The 20985-nt window shown below is 34.3% G+C and overlaps 1 protein-coding gene across 1 annotated transcript in view; it reads left to right on the top strand.

Moving 5' to 3' along the window:
- DNAH8 (dynein axonemal heavy chain 8) overlaps positions 1 to 20985 on the top strand; it is a 130326-nt gene that overhangs the window by 10686 nt on the left and 98655 nt on the right. The window contains 14 exon segments of the mRNA XM_027641248.1: positions 1264 to 1371; positions 3099 to 3200; positions 5166 to 5312; positions 6215 to 6412; positions 6947 to 7023; positions 7481 to 7580; positions 9746 to 9865; positions 10910 to 11045; positions 11749 to 11936; positions 12871 to 12951; positions 15090 to 15206; positions 18479 to 18598; positions 19340 to 19475; positions 20545 to 20660. Coding sequence (XP_027497049.1) covers positions 1264 to 1371; positions 3099 to 3200; positions 5166 to 5312; positions 6215 to 6412; positions 6947 to 7023; positions 7481 to 7580; positions 9746 to 9865; positions 10910 to 11045; positions 11749 to 11936; positions 12871 to 12951; positions 15090 to 15206; positions 18479 to 18598; positions 19340 to 19475; positions 20545 to 20660 — 1746 coding nt within the window.

The raw sequence follows: 20985 nt of genomic DNA, 5'->3' as shown, positions 1-20985 counted from the left end.
ATACCGTCGTTTAAAAAGAACTTCACTCTGTATTGAGTTGAATTCAATATCTGGTATGGAAAACCATTTTATATATTAGCGAATGAGGAATGGAATATATGCAGATTTAATATGATACTTAGTGTGTGTATCATAAAATATGGCATTTTGTGTATGTAGTATCACATGGTGAGATTTGTAGCTGAAGTGGGTTAATATATGAAAATTCAGACTGAACATTTAACTTAAGGCTTTGAATCAAAGAAATTTCTGTACAGTCTGGTATTCAGGATTTTATTTTTTGTCAAGAATTGAAAAAGAAAACCAATAGACTCAGAGTCTCCTGATTCCATTTCAGGAGAGGTGGTGGTGATGAACAATGTGGACACAGATGATTGGTTTTATACTGTATAGCATTTCTTTCACACTCCTGCTAAATGCAAATGCCTGCGATGACTACCCACAGTATAAGTTTACTTTGAGTTTGCAGCCCAAAGTTAGTTCCAGAAGCTTGATTTCTCCATTGAGGGGTGACAACCAAAATTACTTTTCTTGATGTTGTGAATTACATTTTGACAAGCCCCTGATAATGTTAATGTATTATAATTTTTCACCTCTCTTTTTTTTTCTCTCAAATACTTAGAAGTGATTGAGTTGCAGAGTACTTGTAATTCCACAGTATGATTTTAACAACATGAACACTGATTACATGAAATATGTGAACAATTTAGGTGTTTCATATGATAGTTGAATGAATTAGGCATTTGTTAATGAAACTAACATTGGAACAATTATTCTATTAGTTTTATGAAATGTCTGAATTAAACATTTTATGTAAAGATTGTTATCACAATGAAATTACATAAGTATATTTAGCAGCTCTACTTGAAGGAAAGCAAAAGCATTCATCACAGGCAACTGCTGCGAGCTGCTAGAAAAATACTTCTGACTGTGCCAAAAAATGCAAGCTGTACTTTTTGAATCGGTTTTCAGTTTTGTTCATCAAAATAGCATATTAAAATAATTCATAGCTTATAATACCTTTAATCTGATTTCTTACCAACTGATCAAGTATTTTTGTTGTTCTTATTACTTGAGGTTTGAAACATTATTGAGCATGGTTACTTTTTTTCTTTTACAAGAAACCTTTTGTTAAAATGCCATGGCATTTTATAGATTGGCTCATGTGATTTAGGGAAAAATATAAATTAAAAATTGTCAATAGAATAGAAATATATTTACTAAGAATATGAAGTAAAATTTTTCTCAAAACTCTGCTTTAAGGTATCAATGACACATGGAATACCAAATTTGATAAAGGCTGTACAAATGATTCATGGTGTTTCAAAATATTACAATACTTCTGAGAGAATGACATCACTGCTTATAAAGGTAAATATATTAAGCAAAATATTAATTATAAAAAATATGTAATTTTCCAGAAGAGAAATTTTGTTTAAATCAGGAGAACATTTGTTAAAAAATTATAATAAATAGTGGAGGTCTGCATGGGAATGGAAGAGAACTCTGTTGATCAGGTGAAGATTAAACTTGTTTTACAGACTTATCTTCTGGAAGGAACTTTGTTGTTATTCTTGGTTCAGCAATGTCAGTTTTTTTCTTATGTTCTTGATTAATCTTCTGACCTGAATTAATCTGATCAGTTGTTTCCTAAATCACAGACTCCACAAAGATTCTTTTATTATCAGCCTCGAAGACCTAATTTGGCAGATGGCCATCAATCTGACCAGGCCATTCCTCTAAAAGGCGTGAAAGACAAAAGGTTCCTGTTTGCTGAAGTCATACTTGAAAAGTTAATTAAACTTCAGGTCATAAACTTTTCCACTTTAAAATGGAAACTAAGACAGGCTATGTGTTTATACTTATGTCTTTTGCAGAATCCAGGTATTCACTGCATGAAAAACTGTTTTGGATAATGGTTTTACAGCAAAGAAAAACTTTATAACTAAAACACACACCTCCACTGAGCATAAAGAGGAAATTCACAGCGATCCTCACTACACAACTTTGCTTTTTTTTTTTCTTTTTAACACTCCAGAGTTTAATGTCAAGTTTTGTTACACTTCAGTTTGAATTAGGATATTAAGAAATACATGCTCTTTTGAGGCCGTATTTATTCATGGCTGGGGCTGTTTTCCATATATCATAGGTTAGGTATATATTGCCTGTCATGTAGTGGTTTTTTACATGTTTGTGTATTGACTCTTGCTAGTGTCTGTTATTTAATGGTCCAAAGGAGTGTGCATTTTAGTACAAAGGCTAACAACAAACTGGTTACGTGAGGCTGTGACAAGAAATAACAAGGAAAAATCTCTATTTTATTTCAGCGGTTTAAGGTCCCCCTTACCGTTGGTTTCCACTTAATGATCACAGGAGGTGACATCCTATCTACAACTTCATCAGTTGTTTTATTACAGTTTGAGGCTGCCTTTGGTAGCCTGTTCAGTCTTTCTTCAGTTAGGGATTCTTAAGACCTGCTTTACAGTACTCTAATGTCAGAAGAACTGGTTTGAATTGTTCATGTAACTTAATAGACAAAAAAATTATCTACCTCTAGCTGTCTCTGTGATATGTCTTCTATATCTGCACATACTTCTCTCTCTTTCTGTCATTACTAAATCTGGAGTTTTGTGGTTGAGAAGTAGAAGAATCTTTTCTCCTTTTTATAGGCATGGGAAACCAAGGTAAAGACATACTGCTAGGATAGCAGAGTTTTTAAGGGCAGTCTTTAAATAAGGATGCACATGCTGCAAAGTGTAAAGATGACAATGTAGGGGAAGAATAGTTGGAATTAAATAAATTCTTTTTGTTCTTGAATTATGATTGAAAACCTTCTGTGTTTATATATATGTATTGCTGAACTTATAAGACTTACAAATATGTCCTGCGACTTAAATGCATTTCTGAGAGTGTTCTTGGGGTTTTTGTAGGGTGTTTGTTATGCCTATTGCATATAACATTTACCTACTCTTATTCCCAAAGACAAAATTTATTCAAAATCTGATAGTACTAATACATGCATGTGGGAATTTTGTTAGATTTTGTGAAACAGGCAAATTTCCTGTTAAGCTTGAGACCTACTTTGTTTTTTTGTCTAGGTTACAAATCAAATGGTCACAACATGTAAAGCCTATATTACAGATGGAGGCTTGTCTCAGGTCTGGGAACAGGAGACATCAACAATCACTGAAAAAATTAAGGTTTGTATTTTGGTGTTTTATTATTTACCTATCAAACCTATTGGTTACCTGTTGACATCAGAAAGAAGTTCATATCAATATGTATTAAATGTTTCACATCTTTGCTCTTTTATTTCATGATGCTTCAAATATTTTCCCAATTCTTAGCCCATTGTCGTTGTTGAAATTAGAATGGCCTCATCTTTGTCGGTGTAGTCTGTTACTGACCCTGGAATTGGCATCTTCACCATATGTGCAGCCAAGGAATTTTTCCATCCTGCATAATCCACATTCTTCCCTCTTGAGGAAGAGAGGACATGGGAGAGGGGATACTTTTGGTATGGTACCATCTTCCTCTATCATGGGGAACCTGGTATTTGAATAGATATGACATTGTTACAGTAGTTCTTACCACTACAAGACTTTCTTGACATATCATGAAAGTTCATTGCTAAGATAGTCTTCTTCTTCTTCATCTGATGGTGACCTATGAAGAACAAATCAAGCGCATGCAATGTGCCAGGGCAAAACGTGCAGCTGTGAGGTTACTGCTTGCCAATGCTGACATCATTTCCACCTTCTCCTTTATCAGACCTCAGCTTCTGAGTTCCTAATGTACCCAAAAAGGCATAGAATTTCATAGTCCCTTAAAAATTAGGTCCAGAGGTAAAAAAGAAAATGTATTTAAATATATCTCTCCTGACTGACAGGATGATCTGATACTAATAATGCATCTGTTTCAATGAGGAAATCTTGAGGCTGGTGTACAGCTGACAAGCCCTCATTATTCAATGAGAGAAATATACACCCAGTTTCAAATCATGTTGATTAGTGTTTATTCTAGTATTTGTATATATTTTAAGATCTGAACATTTTTTTCAATGAGGACTTTTTTCAATTTCCTGTAATTCATAGCCACTTGTTTTATATATACCTGCATATTCAGACAGCCCAGTAACTTCCAGTATATGTGATAAAATCTACTTTCTGTTTGACAAGAACTAGCAGAAAAGTTTGTATTTCAGTGACTGTAGACTTCACATTTCTCATCAGTCACAGTTTTTACATCTGATAAGGTCTTAGTGTAGAACTCTTTGTTGAGGGGGCCCCCATCCCCAAAGGAACAAGACTGTGACCATCACTCTGATGTTGAAATTGCAACAATCAAGTCTTGTCACTGGATCCATGGGTGGTGATATCTTTCTTCTTTACTATCTACTCTTGTCACTTCCTTCTCTTTCTTTCTTTTCCTTGTATATGTTCTTTGTGATATTTTTATAGAAAGGAACCAGAAAGGCTGCATACCTTCTTTCTACTGCAACCAAATTATTTTCAGAATAAACCTGCCACATATATTCATCAGTCATTCAGTGTTGTTTTGCTCTAATCCACCCCAAAGGATCTATAAACAAGAATGTCAGTGACCCTGTCTCAGAGGCACAAGTCTTAAAATAATCAACTGATTCTTAAACGTCCCTTTAATTCAGACTTGTCGACATACATTAATTTGAATAACCAATTTCTTTTAAGTCCTCTGAGAGTTCCAAACAGACTACTCTGTTATGCCACATTCTGTCCTTATTCAGGGGACAGTCTGACCTTTCTTAATTACGTTAATGGCTTTTCTTGTTCATTCTGTTTATTTGGGCATCTCCAAATGCCTCATTTAGAGCAGAAGCCATCATCTGCTCTTTGCAGGCCTCTAAACCACTACTTTCTTTAACATGAACTAAAACTTTTCTGTTCTTTTTTTGGTGACTCATTTCCCAATGTTACATCTTTTACTGTACTGTATGATTGTGTGTTCATATGTTGCAAACATTTGCTACAGATGCAGAAAGAAAACCACTGTATGTAAGTCGTTACTACCTGTAACTAGATTCAGTGATAATTAACCACTTTGGAATGAGATTTGGTTTGAGTTCTCTAGTCTCTCACCCATAAACACAGCGTAATGAGTATGGTATTTATTCCTCCACTTTTTAGGACTGCACGTGTCTGTTGAAAGAATATCAGAAATGCTTTCGTGAAGCTAAGCAAGAGATTTTGGAAACTCTAGGAGAAAAGGCATTTGAAGTATCGGAAATGTACATTTTTGGAAAATCCGAAGCTTTTTGTAGGAGATTAGAAAAAGTGAGTGTACTGTGTGCTGTTATTATTCGTAAAGAAACACCTCTCCAAAGAGCAGTTTACAAAGTGGACACTTGTCAGCATACTTGCTCCTAATGATCTTGTAAAGGAGTTTGTAACTCTTTATTGAGAGAAACTAGGTACTTCCACAAAGTTAGCTCAATACTTCAGGCAATTACCTCACAATTGCCTTCTGAGCTTGTCAATTTGTCTCTGTTAGTGTGGAGAGAAATAACCTAATTATCTAGACTTACATCATTATTGTAGGAGGTTTAAAATTATGTGAAAAATAACACACCTTTGCTTTTTTGAATGGTATCCTGTTACTGCTAAATACAATTTTTCAGATGATTCTGCTCTTTGGTGTGGTCTTAACATTCAGCTTGGTAACCCAATGAAGAGTTTTTAAACTACCATTGATAGAGTTTGTGTGGAAAAGGTAATAGGTGCTTCTTGTGCAGAATGAGGTCAGACTAGGGATAAGGCGATAATGGGGCAGTCATCACAGTGTAGGAATTCCGTGAGTCTTTGATGCATTTCCTCATCATGCAGTATACATACTAATCTGTAGGATTGGTTTTTTTATTCTTTGAATTATCTTTTTGTTATCAGTATGCATCTGTCATGTTTTAACTCTTTCCACATAAAAAATAAATCCTCTATCGCAAAGAAGAACAATGATTATTTTACTTTGTGTTGGGTTGTAGTGATGTTGAACTGATGTTGAAAACTGGATTAACAATGCTTTGTTGAAGATACTTGATTCAGAAGCTCAGAAACTACACATTTGTGAATGCAGTAGTTAGAGAAGTGGCTGTTGTTTATTTTATTTTACTCATGTTTTAGTTTATAGAGGAAGTAACAAATAATTTGTTATGAGCATGAATATAATGTCTATATTTCAGATTACAGAGATGATAGCTGTAGAGAAAACTTTTAGTGCACTGAGCCTGTGTGCAATTGAAGGTATAGATCTTATGGCAGTAAAATTCAAAAATATCTTCCACATATTTCAAAAGAAACAATATGACGTCCTTGATCCACAAAACACAGAATTTGATGTGGATTTTGTGAAATTCTTGACAGAAGTTGAACGTTTAGAGGTAAGTAGTATTGCTACCTATAATTTACTTATGGAAGAATCTCATCACTATTTTCTCAGTATTGAACTGAGTGTCAGTGAGACTTTGGATTGTGAATAGGCTACGTTGTTGTTCTTCCAGTGAACAGGAGTTTGTGTTTGTCTGGAGGGAGGCTTTTTCCATTCTTTCTTCTACTTTCAAAGAAAGGTGTAAAATATATCAGAGTCCTCACTGATGATTGTCACTCTGCAGCCAAAATGAAAAAATTATGAGACCTGAGAGAATGATGTGCATGGATACCATTTATTAGCCTGGAGAAACATGGTTAGATTCTGGGCAGAAGAAAGCTGCAACTGATTTATTTCATAGAATTGTATGACATTTTAAGAGATTATTTGACTGAAACTAGCTATTCATTAATTATATTAAGCATGGACTGGTGAAGGCTGCTATTTTGTGCTTTAAGCAATAACAGTTTCAAATGTTAAGAAAATATCAGGCATCAAAATAGTATTCTATGACCAGAAAAAGCATACTAAATTATATGTTCTTTAGACACAGCTACAGACCTTTATGCGTACCTGTTTTGGGAGAATTTTGTCTTCACAGAACTCACTTCAGTTACTTCAAAGGTATTGGTAACTATGTTTTAAGATATTTTAAACTGACTTCAAATTATTGATTAACATGATTTAAGTAACACAGCTATTTTAGAACAAAGGGCTTAATCGACAATTTTTCATTACTGATGTTCTGAACCACTTAATAATCATGAAATATATATCGTAGCTTTCCTATGTGAATCAATATATTCTGTTTCTTAATTTCATTAGATTATTTTGTATATATGAGAGGATACTAAAGGAAAAACCTAAAAGAATACAACAGCAACAACAACAAAAATACCCAGCAAGGCAGAAATTTTCAGCTTACTTGAACTTGCTCAAAGCAAAGAAGTTTTCCAAACTCAGAAGCATTTTCTAGATTTGTGCTTCTTTCACTTTATGTAATGTTCATATACTCCAAAATAAATTGAAAAAATTATTTGTGTTTTAGGAATATAATTTTGGGTACTAATCTTTAATACAGGTTTCAAAATCTGAATATGCCATGCCTTCAAGAAGAAACAGTACGTACAGCAGGTTGTATTCTTCAACATTATGTAGCAGAACTTGAAGCTACTAAGAAGGTATTTCATTTCTTTTCAATAAATTGTAAACATCGTGTTAAAATAGGCGCAAGTATTTTAATATGAATTTTTATTTATTCTATTTCACTATAGTCTATTTCACTAATTGACTATCAAAGCTCAATTATCATGCTTCCTGTTACAGCAAACAGACAGCGTGTGGAAAACACAATAAACATGCTTTTCAAGGCAAATATGTAATCACAATTTTACTTTTTAAACCAAAATATTTTCTGTTATTCCTTCATCAATTAAATTTAAAAAAAACTTGTTCTCTACTCACTGTGTACATTACTTGCATATTCCTGTTAGTTTTTTTATTATATGAGATCTCTACAGTTAATTTGCATTTATATGTTGCTATTATCAAAGCTGTGACAGCATAAAATACATGTAAAATGAAGTTAAATTGTGTTTACGTTGATTATAAAGTAATATTTCATGATTTGTGTGGTGCACTATGACTGTAGGATGAGAATTAACTTCTGGTGACTGTTCATATAACTTGGTTGTAATCTTTTAGAGAAGAATTGATCTAACCTGACTTTATTTGTCTGTAAAATAAACATCTGCCTCGGAACTAGATGTCTAAACTCCCTTTCTACTCAAGAAAGAAGGAAGTATTTAGAGTTGGTTAATCTGATTCATTTCATGTAACATGAATAATTCCCTCCAAATGGCCATTTTCTTCAATGAGTATAAAGGGAATCTGGAAAACCAGACTGATGAAAATTTTTTTTGAGATGTTTACATTTTGTGAGATCAATGACACAAGTTGACACGAGGAGCCAAGTGTCTATAAACTCTGCACTTATTAGAAAATGATTCCTCCAAACAGTGTCTTAAAATTGTAGCCTAGCAAAGCTGCTCTGAACTACTCCTTACAGTGTCCTTTCTCTACCTACACACTGTATATAACACTTCCTGAACCTGTAATTACTGGCTCAATTTAAATAAAATATTTACCCCAGCACTACCTGCTCAAAAAAATCATGTAACCTAAAAAACATGATGTAGGGAAAAAAACCCCAAAACTGGCTATATTTTCTTAGAGGGTTTCATCCAGGTCATCTCCTCTCTTAAGTTCACTGTGAAGCTACTTGGATTTCTTTTGTTGGGACTGTGCAGGAGACAGTGTAGGGTTAAGAAGACATACCAGTAAGTGAAGAGTTGTGTCATCACAGAGTCTGCGTTGTCACAGCGTGAGTTTTGATGCTGAAAATTGGGTGGATACAAATACTCCTTTCTTCTGTTGAAGAATATGTCTCAATTATATTGACTAGCTCTAGTTATTTATTAGGTGTTATTGGATTGTTTTTATCTTTGCCAAGAAAGTTATTTCTATTAAAAGTTGCTCCCACTGCAATACTGGTTCTGAAGTGATTGACTAATTTGTCAATGCAAATTTTGTATGAGATCATTTTAGGCCAACTTTTTTTTACTCTAATATAGCCATTTAGTGAGGAGGAACCATTTTTTTTTCTCATCTTGCATAAAAGCATGGGCTGCTTACCCAGGAGTATCTACATGCATATTGATTAGAAGTTTGTAGCAAAGTGCGTATCATAGAATCCTAGATTATCCTGATTTGGAAGGGACCCACAAGAATTAGTGAGTCCAACTCCTGATATGTTAGCCAATAGTCAGATGTGTGTGACCGAAGAACAATGTTGACATTTCTATTCAGGTAAAACTCTCAGTTAACAATATAGCTAAGACCTCTCCTGATGCCAGTTCCCAAGTAAAGGAGGAAAAGCCTCACAAGGGTTCTCCCAAAAACACTTCCTTAAACAGCTTGCTTTCACAGCAGATTGCTCTAAAGTCACATAGCTGCACCTGTCAGGCTTGGTTTAAATACTGGCTGCTCAGCTCCTACTTGCAGTGCCTTCTGGTGTACTTGGAGCTCTGTCATAACTAAGGACAGCTAAAAACCATCATGAGTTAATGAAGAATGGAGACTTACTGGCAGTGATACCAATGTGTCCACCTCAGAAACATAGCAAGTCGAGGAAGAAATACGTTTTTCTCTCCACAAACAGCTGTGTACCTCCACACAAATTTAGTCTCTTTGGGAGGAGGAAGAAATCATGGTACCAGAGAAAACAATTTAACATTACAACAAATTTTTTTAATCCATGTGTTTAATGATATTGTTCTTATTGTAGCTTTACCAAAGTCAGAAACATGACCCTCCTCTGGCTCGAAACATGCCACCTATTGCAGGAAAGATATTGTGGGTGAGACAATTATTCAGAAGGATAAATGAACCAATCAGCTATTTCCATGTAAGTTGATGTGAGGAAAACTTGGGTGTTTTGTGTAACAGTGAACTGTCTTACTTCAGCAGAGTGATTATAAAGTTTCTGGCTACAATAATGTGTCTTGTTATATGCTAGGCAACATGTTTAATTGTATAGGAATACTGCTCTGCAGTAACCATTGCTGTAGATCCAAGATGTCATGTTAGAATAGAACAGACTAGACTATTTCAGTTGGAAAGAATCTACAATGACCATCTAGTCCAACTGCCTGACCTATTCAGGCCCGACCAAAAGTTAAAGCATGCTGTTAAAGGGCATTGTACAAAAGCCTGTTAAACACTGACAGGCTTGGGGCATTGACCACCTTTCTAGGAAATCTATTCCAGTGTTTGATCATCCTCTCAATAAAGAAATGCTTCCTAATCTCAAACCTGAACCTCCCCTAGCTTTGAACCATTCCCACACATGCTGACTGGATCCCAGGGAGAAGATCTCAGCACCTCCCTCTCCACTTCCCCTCCTCATGGAGCTCTAGAGAGCAAGGAGGTCTCCCTCAGCTTCCTCATTCCTTCTAGCCCTTACATCTGCTTTGTTGCCCTTCTCTGAATGCATTTAAGGACCTTCTTAATCAGTAGGGCCCAGAACTGCACACAGTGCTTTCCTGTTTCCCTCAGATGTGAACATGAATCATCTGATCTGCTCCAAAGAAAACAGGCATAAGTATCATTACTGATTAAAAAAGGAAACTTTTACAATAAGTTTTTAGTTATTCAATTTTGAGTAAAACAGAGCATCTATTTCACTGTGAATTGCATGTATTTATCACAGTATGATAAAGTAGTTGCTCTTACCCGTGTTATTTAGTATTTATTCCTTACAAGTTTTTACTGACTTTATTGCCCTATGATTTTGAATCATAAATACTGGAGACAGTTTTTAAGAACTCTGTAAGTGTAATTCATAGTAATACCTTAAGTTGTATATAGTCAATAGTTAAACTGAGAAAAATCCAAGTGGTATGGGTTTTTTTTGATACAGTTTTAATTTTAATGCACTGTTTTTTAATAGAAAAATTCAAATATCTTGGCAAGTCCAGAAGGTAAAGCAGTTGTTCAATCGTACAACAAACTTGCATATGTATTGGTGGAATTTGAGGTAGTCTATCATAATGCATGGATGAAGGAAATGTCGCAATTAGAATATCGTAAGTAATTAAATATGTACTTGGCTTGTTTAAACTGTTATTTAACACTGAGTTAACACAAATCCAATCAGATAGGTTTTTAAAGCCTCATTTACCCTTAAAATGTGCAAATTATTCATGAGTCAATAAGCAGGCTCAGTAATACAGTCGTGGTGCCTTACTGATCTTGAAACTTGATTTTGATACAGAGGGTTGCAGATCTGGCACACTGTTTGACAGATGACTGCAAACAGTAGTGATACAAATTTAAGACACAGATAATTTTGGTATTGAAATTTTTATGTGTCCTATTTAATAATTCTTCCTGTTTTCTTTCCACTACAATAATTTATACAGCTGTATTATCCCAGTCCCTCTAAGGACAAGTATTACTTTATGCCTAGAAATGTTTAATATTCAAGTGTTGTGTTTCCAGGTCCTTAGAAAATTAATTTCATAATTTTCTAATTTGAGCTCAGAAAAAATATGCAACAAATAAGACTGGATCTGAGCCTTCTTTAGTTTATGATGAGAAAGGCAGAAAGCCAATATGGTGGAAGTCAGTTGTATATTTTCTTTAACTGAAAACAATGTGAAGCTATTTCACAAGTAACCATTCATACTTAATCACTGTATAATAATATTACAGATCTGGGTTCCATAAATAGTTATAGGACAGAAACAACTGTTTGTCTTAGAAACTGATATTAGAATGTCTTTACAGCCTTACAAGCCACAATATTTGTGCGTCATCCTAAATCCGAGAAGTTCCTGGTTAATTTTGATCCTCAAATTCTAGAAATTGTGCGAGAGACCAAATGTATGATAAAACTGGGTCTGGAAGTACCGGAGCAAGCAGTAAAGATAGTAATAATGGAAAATAAACTGAAGTCAACCAAGTTGCGCTTAGAGGTAAACTCGGAAAGTGTCATGATTGCTGTTTAAAAAAAAATTAAAAGAAAATCTGTTTAATCATACAATTTTTTCTATAGTTTTATAAGCACTAATGCTGGGTATGAGGTAGTTTAAAGTAAATTTGTGCAATACACAGATGGGCATAGAGGATCTCATTTGAAACCCCCCTGCTAACTGCTGTGGGGGCTAGTAGATGCTTAAATATAAAAATATAAACTTCTTATACTCCATGGCAGGTTAAATATACTCTGATGATGAAATAATTAAACACGCACAAAAAGTGTTCATTGTCTGAAAGTCAGTAAAACAAAGTTTTATAGAGTTTTTCAGAAGGAAAGGTTGTAGTTAGTCTGGAATATTTTGAAAGTTGGTGAGCCACAAAAACATGAAGAATTTTTCAGGTTTATCTGCCAGAGAAGTCACATTTCTGATACTTACTGTAGTATATGCTATTGTAGTATTTTGAGAAGCCTGTATCTTGTGGATGAGGTGTACCATACAAGATTTCTCACTGTGTGTGTGCAGCATAAGACAAGATGATATTTTAAAATTGAGTTCATACTTGAATTTAAGTATGTAAAGCACATCATACTCAGTTTTAAGAGGGCATTGCAAGTTACAGTCACTAAAATTCAAGCCTTCTTTAGCTCTAGAGAAAGATCATACTTTGTCTGACTTTGTGCATTAAGACAGTGTTACTCAAAGGTGGCTTTCATTCTTCCTTTTATAGTATGAAAAAAATTCATTACTTCCTAGAAATTATGTTCATAGGTATGTAATGCATGTGTTAAATTCTAAAATTGTTTTTTAATAGATCCTTGTGCTGCTTTCCATGTTTTTCTAATGATTTGATTGTACAACATGTTGTTTGCTTCAATAAAGAAACACTTGAAATATTCTGCTTGATACTACCCTTTCTGATAATTAACAGGGTCTTGTCCAGCGTTATGAAGATTTGTGTCGAGAAATACCAAGTATGTTTGTAAATCTACTGACACCAAAAATGCAAAAGGTTGGTATTGCTAAATGCACTTCAGTATACTTCATAAGAAGTTAAAATAATTATATTTGAAAATTCTTAAATATTTAGATGGATCTGCATATTGCCAATTTAATGAACTTTACAAAAACCTTTAAGACCAGCAATTTGCTCTTTGCATCCCTCACGCAGTGCTCGAATAATGTGTATTACAATAAAATAATCTTAGTGCCTATGAGATACAAGCCCAGTAGAACAAAAAATGTGGACTTTGGGGATCTATTTATCTACACAAATCTTTGGCTTTGGCATGGAAGTAAATTATCACTTATTCCAGTTTTAGAGGTTTTAACTGTGCTTTTCATTTAGATGAAATACTAAATGTCATGATCTTTGTCTTTACTTGGAGAGATTTATTAGCCTTGTGAATGGAGTCTCTTCAGTGGGGTAAAAAGGTTATATGCTACACTAAAGGTACAGTTTTATTAGAGATGCAGAATGTCTGTCCCACAAGGCATTTAATTTTGCCAGACATTTGCAAGTGTATGTATGTGGTTGTTCTACGTAACTCACCCCTTTTTGTTTGTACATAGTAACATCAAAAAGTTGCAGAGTTTGTGTAAGTTTGTGTAACTACATAACTGGCATATGCTGAAGTGTGAGAAGCAAAAAAACATGTCCTTCTCTTAAGACTTAAATAATAAAAGATATAGAGATAAAGTAATGGTAGTTTTCACTTTAATGATACTACTGTAAACATGATTATATCATAAAGGGAATCATGCATCTCTGTATGTTAGAGAAAACAACTGACAGAAGAGAAGGGTGAGTGTTGTACAAACAACAGAAAGTTCAAACGTTTTTTGAAGAAGGGAGAGAAGCCTTTGGTGTATAGGAAGAAGAAAGGAAAGCACAAATCCAAAGATGGAATAAGCAAATGTAAACTATTGACTAGATTAGTGCCATAGTAGGACAGCAACCTATGTAGAGCCTTACAGTGTTTCTAAATTGACTATGTTACCAGTTACAAGTAACAATATTGTCCAGTTACCAGTTGGTTACCAGTAATAATATTGTTCCAGTACACTGGAGTTAAATATGTTTCCGAAAACCACATAAGTTAAGGTGATAATATTGGCTGCATTTGCAAATGGCTATGTGTCTGTTTGAGCTTAGTTTGTTGTTTTAGTTGTGATATAGACATCACAAAAAGAAGTATTAGGATGAAGAGGCTGGGTTAATTCTAGGCGGTGAGTTGGTAAACGTCAAGATGAAAGAGCAGATATGATAGGTGGCTATTTAAAATCAAATATGACTGAAATCAGTTCAAAGTTCCTCAACAATTAAGCAAAATTAAGTTTATGTCTCTTCAAGGATGATGGGATGACAACATTTAAAACTGTGATGGCTGTATACTGGCAAATCAGTGAGAAGTTTTTGAGTACTAGGCAAAAATTTCATAGGAGCTCTGTGAGAGTCTGGAAAGGATGATTTTCATAGCTTGGCAGTAGTATTTCTTTTCATGAGTCCCATCTCCATTAAAGGTACAGGATCTACAGTGAAAAAAGGACCTTGGTGTAGATCATACAGTGACAGGCAAAAGAGATGATTTCAGCTACATGCTGAACATCTTGATGACAAATCCAGAAGAAACAGACCATGGAGAACTAAGAATTCAATAATGGAAATGATAGGGAAGAGGGGATGTTTTAAAATAGCATTGAGACTATAAGAAAACTTGGAGAGGATCGGTGTGATTCAAAATGGGAAAAGTGAAAAATGTTGTTACATAGACACATATGAGGTGGAAAGAGAAGCAACTATACTCTTGAGAGCATTCAGGATATGTGTTAACAGATATATTGTATTATCAATAGTGGACTTGATTTTAATTTCAGGAAGCAGTGAGAGCCACTAAAAGACAGTATCAAGGAGAAGAGGAAAGGGAAGGTGTTTGCTGAGCATGTCACTTAGAGGCTTTAGGATGCACTACCCTCCTCTTCCTCCACATTGTATAAATTTCTTTGATTTTTCTGTTGAAAACCTGTAACCTTCCAAACCTTAGATATCATTCTGTTTAATAAGTGATGTTAGTAATTCTAATAATGATTGCATTTGTTTTAAATAGTTTCCTTTTTTTAAAATAAATGAAATTATATTTTTGTGGTTAGGTTGAAGCTGTGTTCAGGCAAGGACTTACCATGTTAACTTGGTCGTCTGTGACGCTGGAAAGTTTCTTTCAAGAAGCTGATCAAATTCTGCATATATTTAAACAGCTTTTGAGAAAGGTATACCCACTTACTATATAAAAAACCTATAAGTTTAGAGAAATTATATCTAGTACACTGCTCTTTGCATTGGAACTTAATCTGTACTTATTTTTGTACCATACGTAGAAATTTTGTTGTCTTTAAAATATGTTCTTTTTTTGGAGAGTGATATAGTCAATGATTTTCTCCCATTATTACCCTCCTGTGTTTGATTTTTTTCTTCTGTATTTAAAGTAGAATGTATTTCCACTTCTTGTCTTCCAGTTCTGTGACATCCACTCTGACTTTCAGAGACGACGTCTGCTTCTCTTTGAGTGCTTGTCCATGAGTGCAGTTGCACAAAAGATACTTCCATGTGAAAATTGTTCAGTGTAGAACTTTTAAACATTAACTCTATTCATAGCAGGCAGGTTGTGAAACTGTATCCTCTTTCTGCAGCCCAGAAAAAAATGAAGGAAAACATGCTTTTCCCTCGGTCCTCTGCATGCTGATTCAGCCTGAGGGTTTTTACTCTCTTAATGTTTGTCACATAATTTCTGAATTATTTTTATTTCGTATTTAATATCTTCATAAGTGATCTGGATAGTGGGATCAAGTGTACCCTGACAAAGTTTGCCAATGATACCAAACTGAGTGGGGAAGTGGAGAGCCACCCTGCAAGAAGACCTGAATAGACTGGAAGAGTGGACTAACAAAAACCCTATGAAATTCTACAGGGACAAATGTAAGGTCTTGCACCTGGACAAACATAATCTAGCAGTGCAGCTACCCAGCTAGGGAGTAGCTCTGTGGGAAATGACCTAGGCAGCCTGGTGAACAAGATCTTTGAGAGCGAGCAGTGTGCTGCTGCAGCAAAGAAAGACAATGGAATGATGGGTTACATCAACAAGGGCATCACCAGCAGAGATGAAGATGTCATCTTTATCAGTGCCTCTGCTCAGCACTGATCAGGTCAAACCTGAAACTGTGTTCAGTTTTGGTGCCTTCTATACAGAAAAGATATAGACAAGCTGGAGAGGGTTCAGAGTAGGGCCACAAAGATGATCAAAGGACTGGGAAGCACCTACTGAATATGGGGAAAGACTGAGAAAAATGGGTTTGTTCAGCCTTGAGTAAAGAAGGCTTAGGGAAGACCTTATCATTGTGGTCTAGTATTTGAAGAATGGCTGCAAAGAAGATGGAGACCCCCTGTTTACGAGGATATACATGGAAAAGACAAGGGATAATGGATAAAAGTTACTCATGAGGAGATTCCAATTTGACAAAAGGGAAAATTTTTTGCAATGAGAACAGTCAGCCATTGAAACAATCTCCCCACAGAAGTGGTGGACTCCCCAGCATTAGACACTTTTAAGGTTCAGTTGGACAGGGTACTGGGCCATCTTGTCTAGAACATGCTTTTGCCAAGAAAGACTGGACCAGATGATCCTTGAAGTTCTCTTCCAACCTGGTATTCTATGATTTAACATGCTTGAAGACCTGTGTTGGTTTGGTTTTTTTCTCAAGAATTTACCTTGATAGTCAGATCCCCCTTCTGGCTTGATGGTTGAACTATAATGCTACTATCTCTTCTACTATTATCAGAAATTATGTCTCCTGTGAGAGGAGATTGTTAGACAGTGGTGGGTATATTTAGTTCTTTTTCTGTATGGCAGAAAAACATAATTATGATCAAGTGCTCTGTTTGCTACTGAAACCCAAAGCTGGAAAAAGATTGTCCGAAATTAGCAGTTTTTTAATTGTGAGTATATCTGAAATAACCATGTTTTTATATAGAAACACTGTTTCCTTTAAATATGTATGTTGTATACATTTTTTACTTTTCTTATCTCTCCCATATCAATAAAAAAAATTCAACCTGAGTTAGACCCTTTATTGCTGTGAATGGAGTATTGTAAACAAGTAGGGGAAAAGTGATGTGAAACAGAAGCATGAGTGATATTGTGAAAAACAAGATGGAATATGACAGATGCAGAATATTTCAGATAAAAAATTATAGTTTGGAAAGAAGTCAGTTTCATTTGGATTCTACCATGACAAAAATAATTTGCTTGTTGACTGAACACTAACAATGCTACAATTTAGAATCAAAAAAACCAGCAAAAAAGCTAAGTGATTAAAAGGAGGAGGACTGAAGACTAACCCATCAAGCAAGTTACAGTAGGCTCCCCCTTGCCTTGCTGCTAGACTCATGGCCTATAAAACGATCAACAAGAATCCAATTATATTGATGTAGCTTGTTTTGTTATTCTGTTTTGTTTAATCTAGCAGCAGTGTATCTTGCATGACAGGAATGATCTGGGGTCTGACTTTCTGTTACTGCCTGTCTACCTAAAGCTGCAGTTAAACCAGCAAGGATTCTTTGGGAGTCTAGCATGGATAACATCATGGAACAAGAGTTCTCTCCTATTCCATTGGCTCCAAAGCTTTCAGAACAGAAGAAAAAAAAGTTTAAAAATGCTACTCTTAGTCTTTGGTCCACTTTCTAATGAATTTCTTGGGGCATAGGAGGTAATTCTCTCCGTTGTCACTCATCCATCCAATGTTCAAGACTAATCAGTTCAAAGAGCTGCCAAGAGAAGCTTGTTAAAAAAATTAGATTATTACTGTTATGGTGCAGAAGCAGTCTTTGCTTACACTGTCTGTGAATTAATTTCATTTATACAATGAGTTTTAAAATATGGTGCTGATAACCAGAAATCTGTGAAGAAGTAGGTGGAAACACCAACTTCCTCTCAAGATTTCACTTTCTTAGGAATTCGTATGTCTCAGTTTCCCGATGTGGAACGTGTAGATACTTAAGAATTAAAAGGTTTTATTTTTAAAGGGCTACCTGAAATTAAATTGTGCACACTACTGATCTCTTTAGAAATGTGTTATTAGACTGGATTTAAGTGCATGTAGTCTCAGCAATCAAGATCCTATGGCAATGAAACCATATAATTTCTAGATTTACATCTGTTCTTTCCAAATTGTCTACAGTGGAGTTAAAAATATTTGGATTTTTTTTGTAGGGTACTTGTATCCCTAAATTCCCCTCTGTAGATAATAGAAAAAAGAGGATAATTAAATCACTGTAAAAGCAGACTATTTTTAGCCATAGTAAATAACCCTTAAGTTACTGCAACTTTTGCAGTAACATTCTTAGAGGATTTTCTACACTTTAACAGTCTAGCATTTATTTTTCTGCAAAGCATTTTATACCTGATAGAGCTCTCAAAAATAGAATACATTAATACATTATGCTTTGAAGATCAGTGTGTGGTATTAATATGATTTTCTCTTTTTAGGTGAATATTGCAAGTGAAGTGCGAATTGGTTCATTATTAAGAGACATATCAGATACTGCTTTAGTTATCTTACCAGTAGATGGTCCTATCAAAGTAGATGATATGTTGACCAGCAATGAGGTGTGTGCCACTTTACATCTTTGAACGTGAATTCTAGTGCGTGTTTGAAAAAATGCCTTAGTAAATGAATATAAAACTAAAAAATAATTCATCTCTCTGGGGAAATACAGAACTTCATTTGTAATGAAAATATTTTAGTTAACACATTTTATATGTAGATAAATTGGTTCTTAGGTATTTGAGATATTTAAGCTGTAGTATTTCATAGATAATTTTAATTTAACTGCTTCATAATTGGATGAGATTTTTTTGTGTATGAAGATACTCAGACATATATAGCCTTTTTTTCCTCCCCTATTTTTTCCAAACTGTTTTTGAAGGAGAAGGCAAAAAATACTTTCCAACAAGTATATTTGAAAATCTGAAGAGTTTCTTGATTCCAAAAGAGGCTAAAAATGTATTAATTAGAAAATCAGTGCAAGTAAATAAAATCGTTAAGGAGAGTTGAAAGAGTATTTGGTTAATTTCAAATTCAGACTGTGACCTCCCTTCAGTATTCAGGATTTTCTTCTGGCCCTTAAAAGTACCATTACATTTAAAAAAATGTATATTTTGTTTTAAGCATTAAAAACATAGTGATAATTTAACAGAAAATTTTTATTAATATATGTATGTTTCTTTGAAATTGTTTCAGTCTAATGAATGCAATATTCAGGGAAATGTTTTGACTCTCCATAAAAATGAACAGTAATAAGATAATCAGTGATACTAAGACAATTCATTGATATTTTTATTTAACAGGCTTATACTAAAGAATGTGCTGAATTATTGAACGTGAAAAGCATGCACATTGAAGATGCTGTTCAAGACCTAATAGCTCTATTTGAAAAGCATTATGAACTTCCATCTTCTAAGACCTCAGAAAAAGAATCACCAGGTAGTTAATGTTGGTTATTTAAATAAAAAAAATCTGTAGATTTAGCTAGTTTTTATCAAAACTGATTTGTTTAAGCTAATTTTCTTCAGACTTCTCCCTCCCACTACATTTTTCATCCATGTCACAGTTTTGCCTTCATTTACTTCTTACTGTTAAACTAAACCACTGGGCCATGAAATACAGAGATAATTCATTTTTGGTGGCATTTCTAAAATTAAACTCTGTCCTTCTGTATAGATTACCAAGGAATTTGCTTTAGACGAAGAACATTAAAGTTCCATTTCTTTCAGTCACTCATTATAACCTTTTCCCCCAGCTCCCCCCTGTGCTGTAGGTGAAGTACAATGTTCCTCTCTTCTCAGTTATGTCAGGTATTTAGTACCATCCCTTTCTTTTTCACTTTTTTGCCACAGTAGAATTGTATCTCAAATACCAGTGCTTTGCTGGCTGGTCAGTGTAAATCAGTATAGTCAATTGCTAACATATATATGGCTGGTTCCCACTCCTTTGGGGTATGTTACAAAGATTTTAGAAGGTCCTGTACTCTTACAGGAGGAAGAGTGTATAGTTGGAAAAAATATTCTGTTCTTAAGAAAATTTATTCTGAGCATTAATCAGAAATTAAGCTCTTTTCTTACATAGGTTTTTTTTCCTTCTGGCATCAGATTTCTCCAGGTATAGAGACGTAGTCATGGTCAAAATACTCCAGGTAGTTCAATAGTATGCAAACAGAAAAACCTGATGCAAAGATACTTCTCTGTCTTTTGTTAAATTGTTTATATTGATTTTGATTTTTTTTTTTTGTCATTTTCACTGATATATCCATGTCTGCCTATCTATCTTTAATAACAGATTAGTAGTGCATGGTGTTTGTTAGGCTAAGGCTTACAGGCTGGACTTTTAACCAGATTCCTGGTGTGAAAAAGTGTTGTGAAATAAACACTATTTCTGGCAATCCAGGTACTCCTAAAATAAAAGTCAATATTCTTTTGCCTCTAAAGAGGGGACAGCATGCTTTGAAGTAAAACACAATGTGCAATTAACAAAAATACTTTTTTTTCATTTACAGCAAAAGAAAAGCGTATAGCATTTGAAAATAATGAAAATGAGAAAGAAAAAAACACTCCTGAAGCACCTCCTAGTGAAGATAGCAAGGTCAATGAAAAAGAGGAAGAGTTTAAAAAGGTATTTTCTAAAAATAAGGAAATTATTTTTCAAACTGATCTGATTTTTAAATATCTTGAGTTTTGATAGTGATATATCTATGTTACAGAAAGATATCACATTGACAGCATCAAACATAATGTAAAAGTGATAAAATAGCTTTCGTAAAAAGTGAGTTTAAGATGGATTTTAGCTTTCAGAAGTATATTACATGTTATTCCAATTAACACCTTTATTAAACAAATTCTTTATATGTAAGCTGTAATGGTAAAAGTTTGGAGAGGATATTGTTCCTAAGACATAACATGGACTTTCCTGTGTTTGACTTAAAAATTTTTGAAATAAT

The sequence above is a fragment of the Corapipo altera genome, unplaced genomic scaffold (assembly GCF_003945725.1).
Source record: "Corapipo altera isolate COAL_440 unplaced genomic scaffold, ASM394572v1 48b, whole genome shotgun sequence".
NCBI lineage: Eukaryota > Metazoa > Chordata > Aves > Passeriformes > Pipridae > Corapipo > Corapipo altera.
This window is presented reverse-complemented; position numbering and strand designations above follow the sequence as displayed.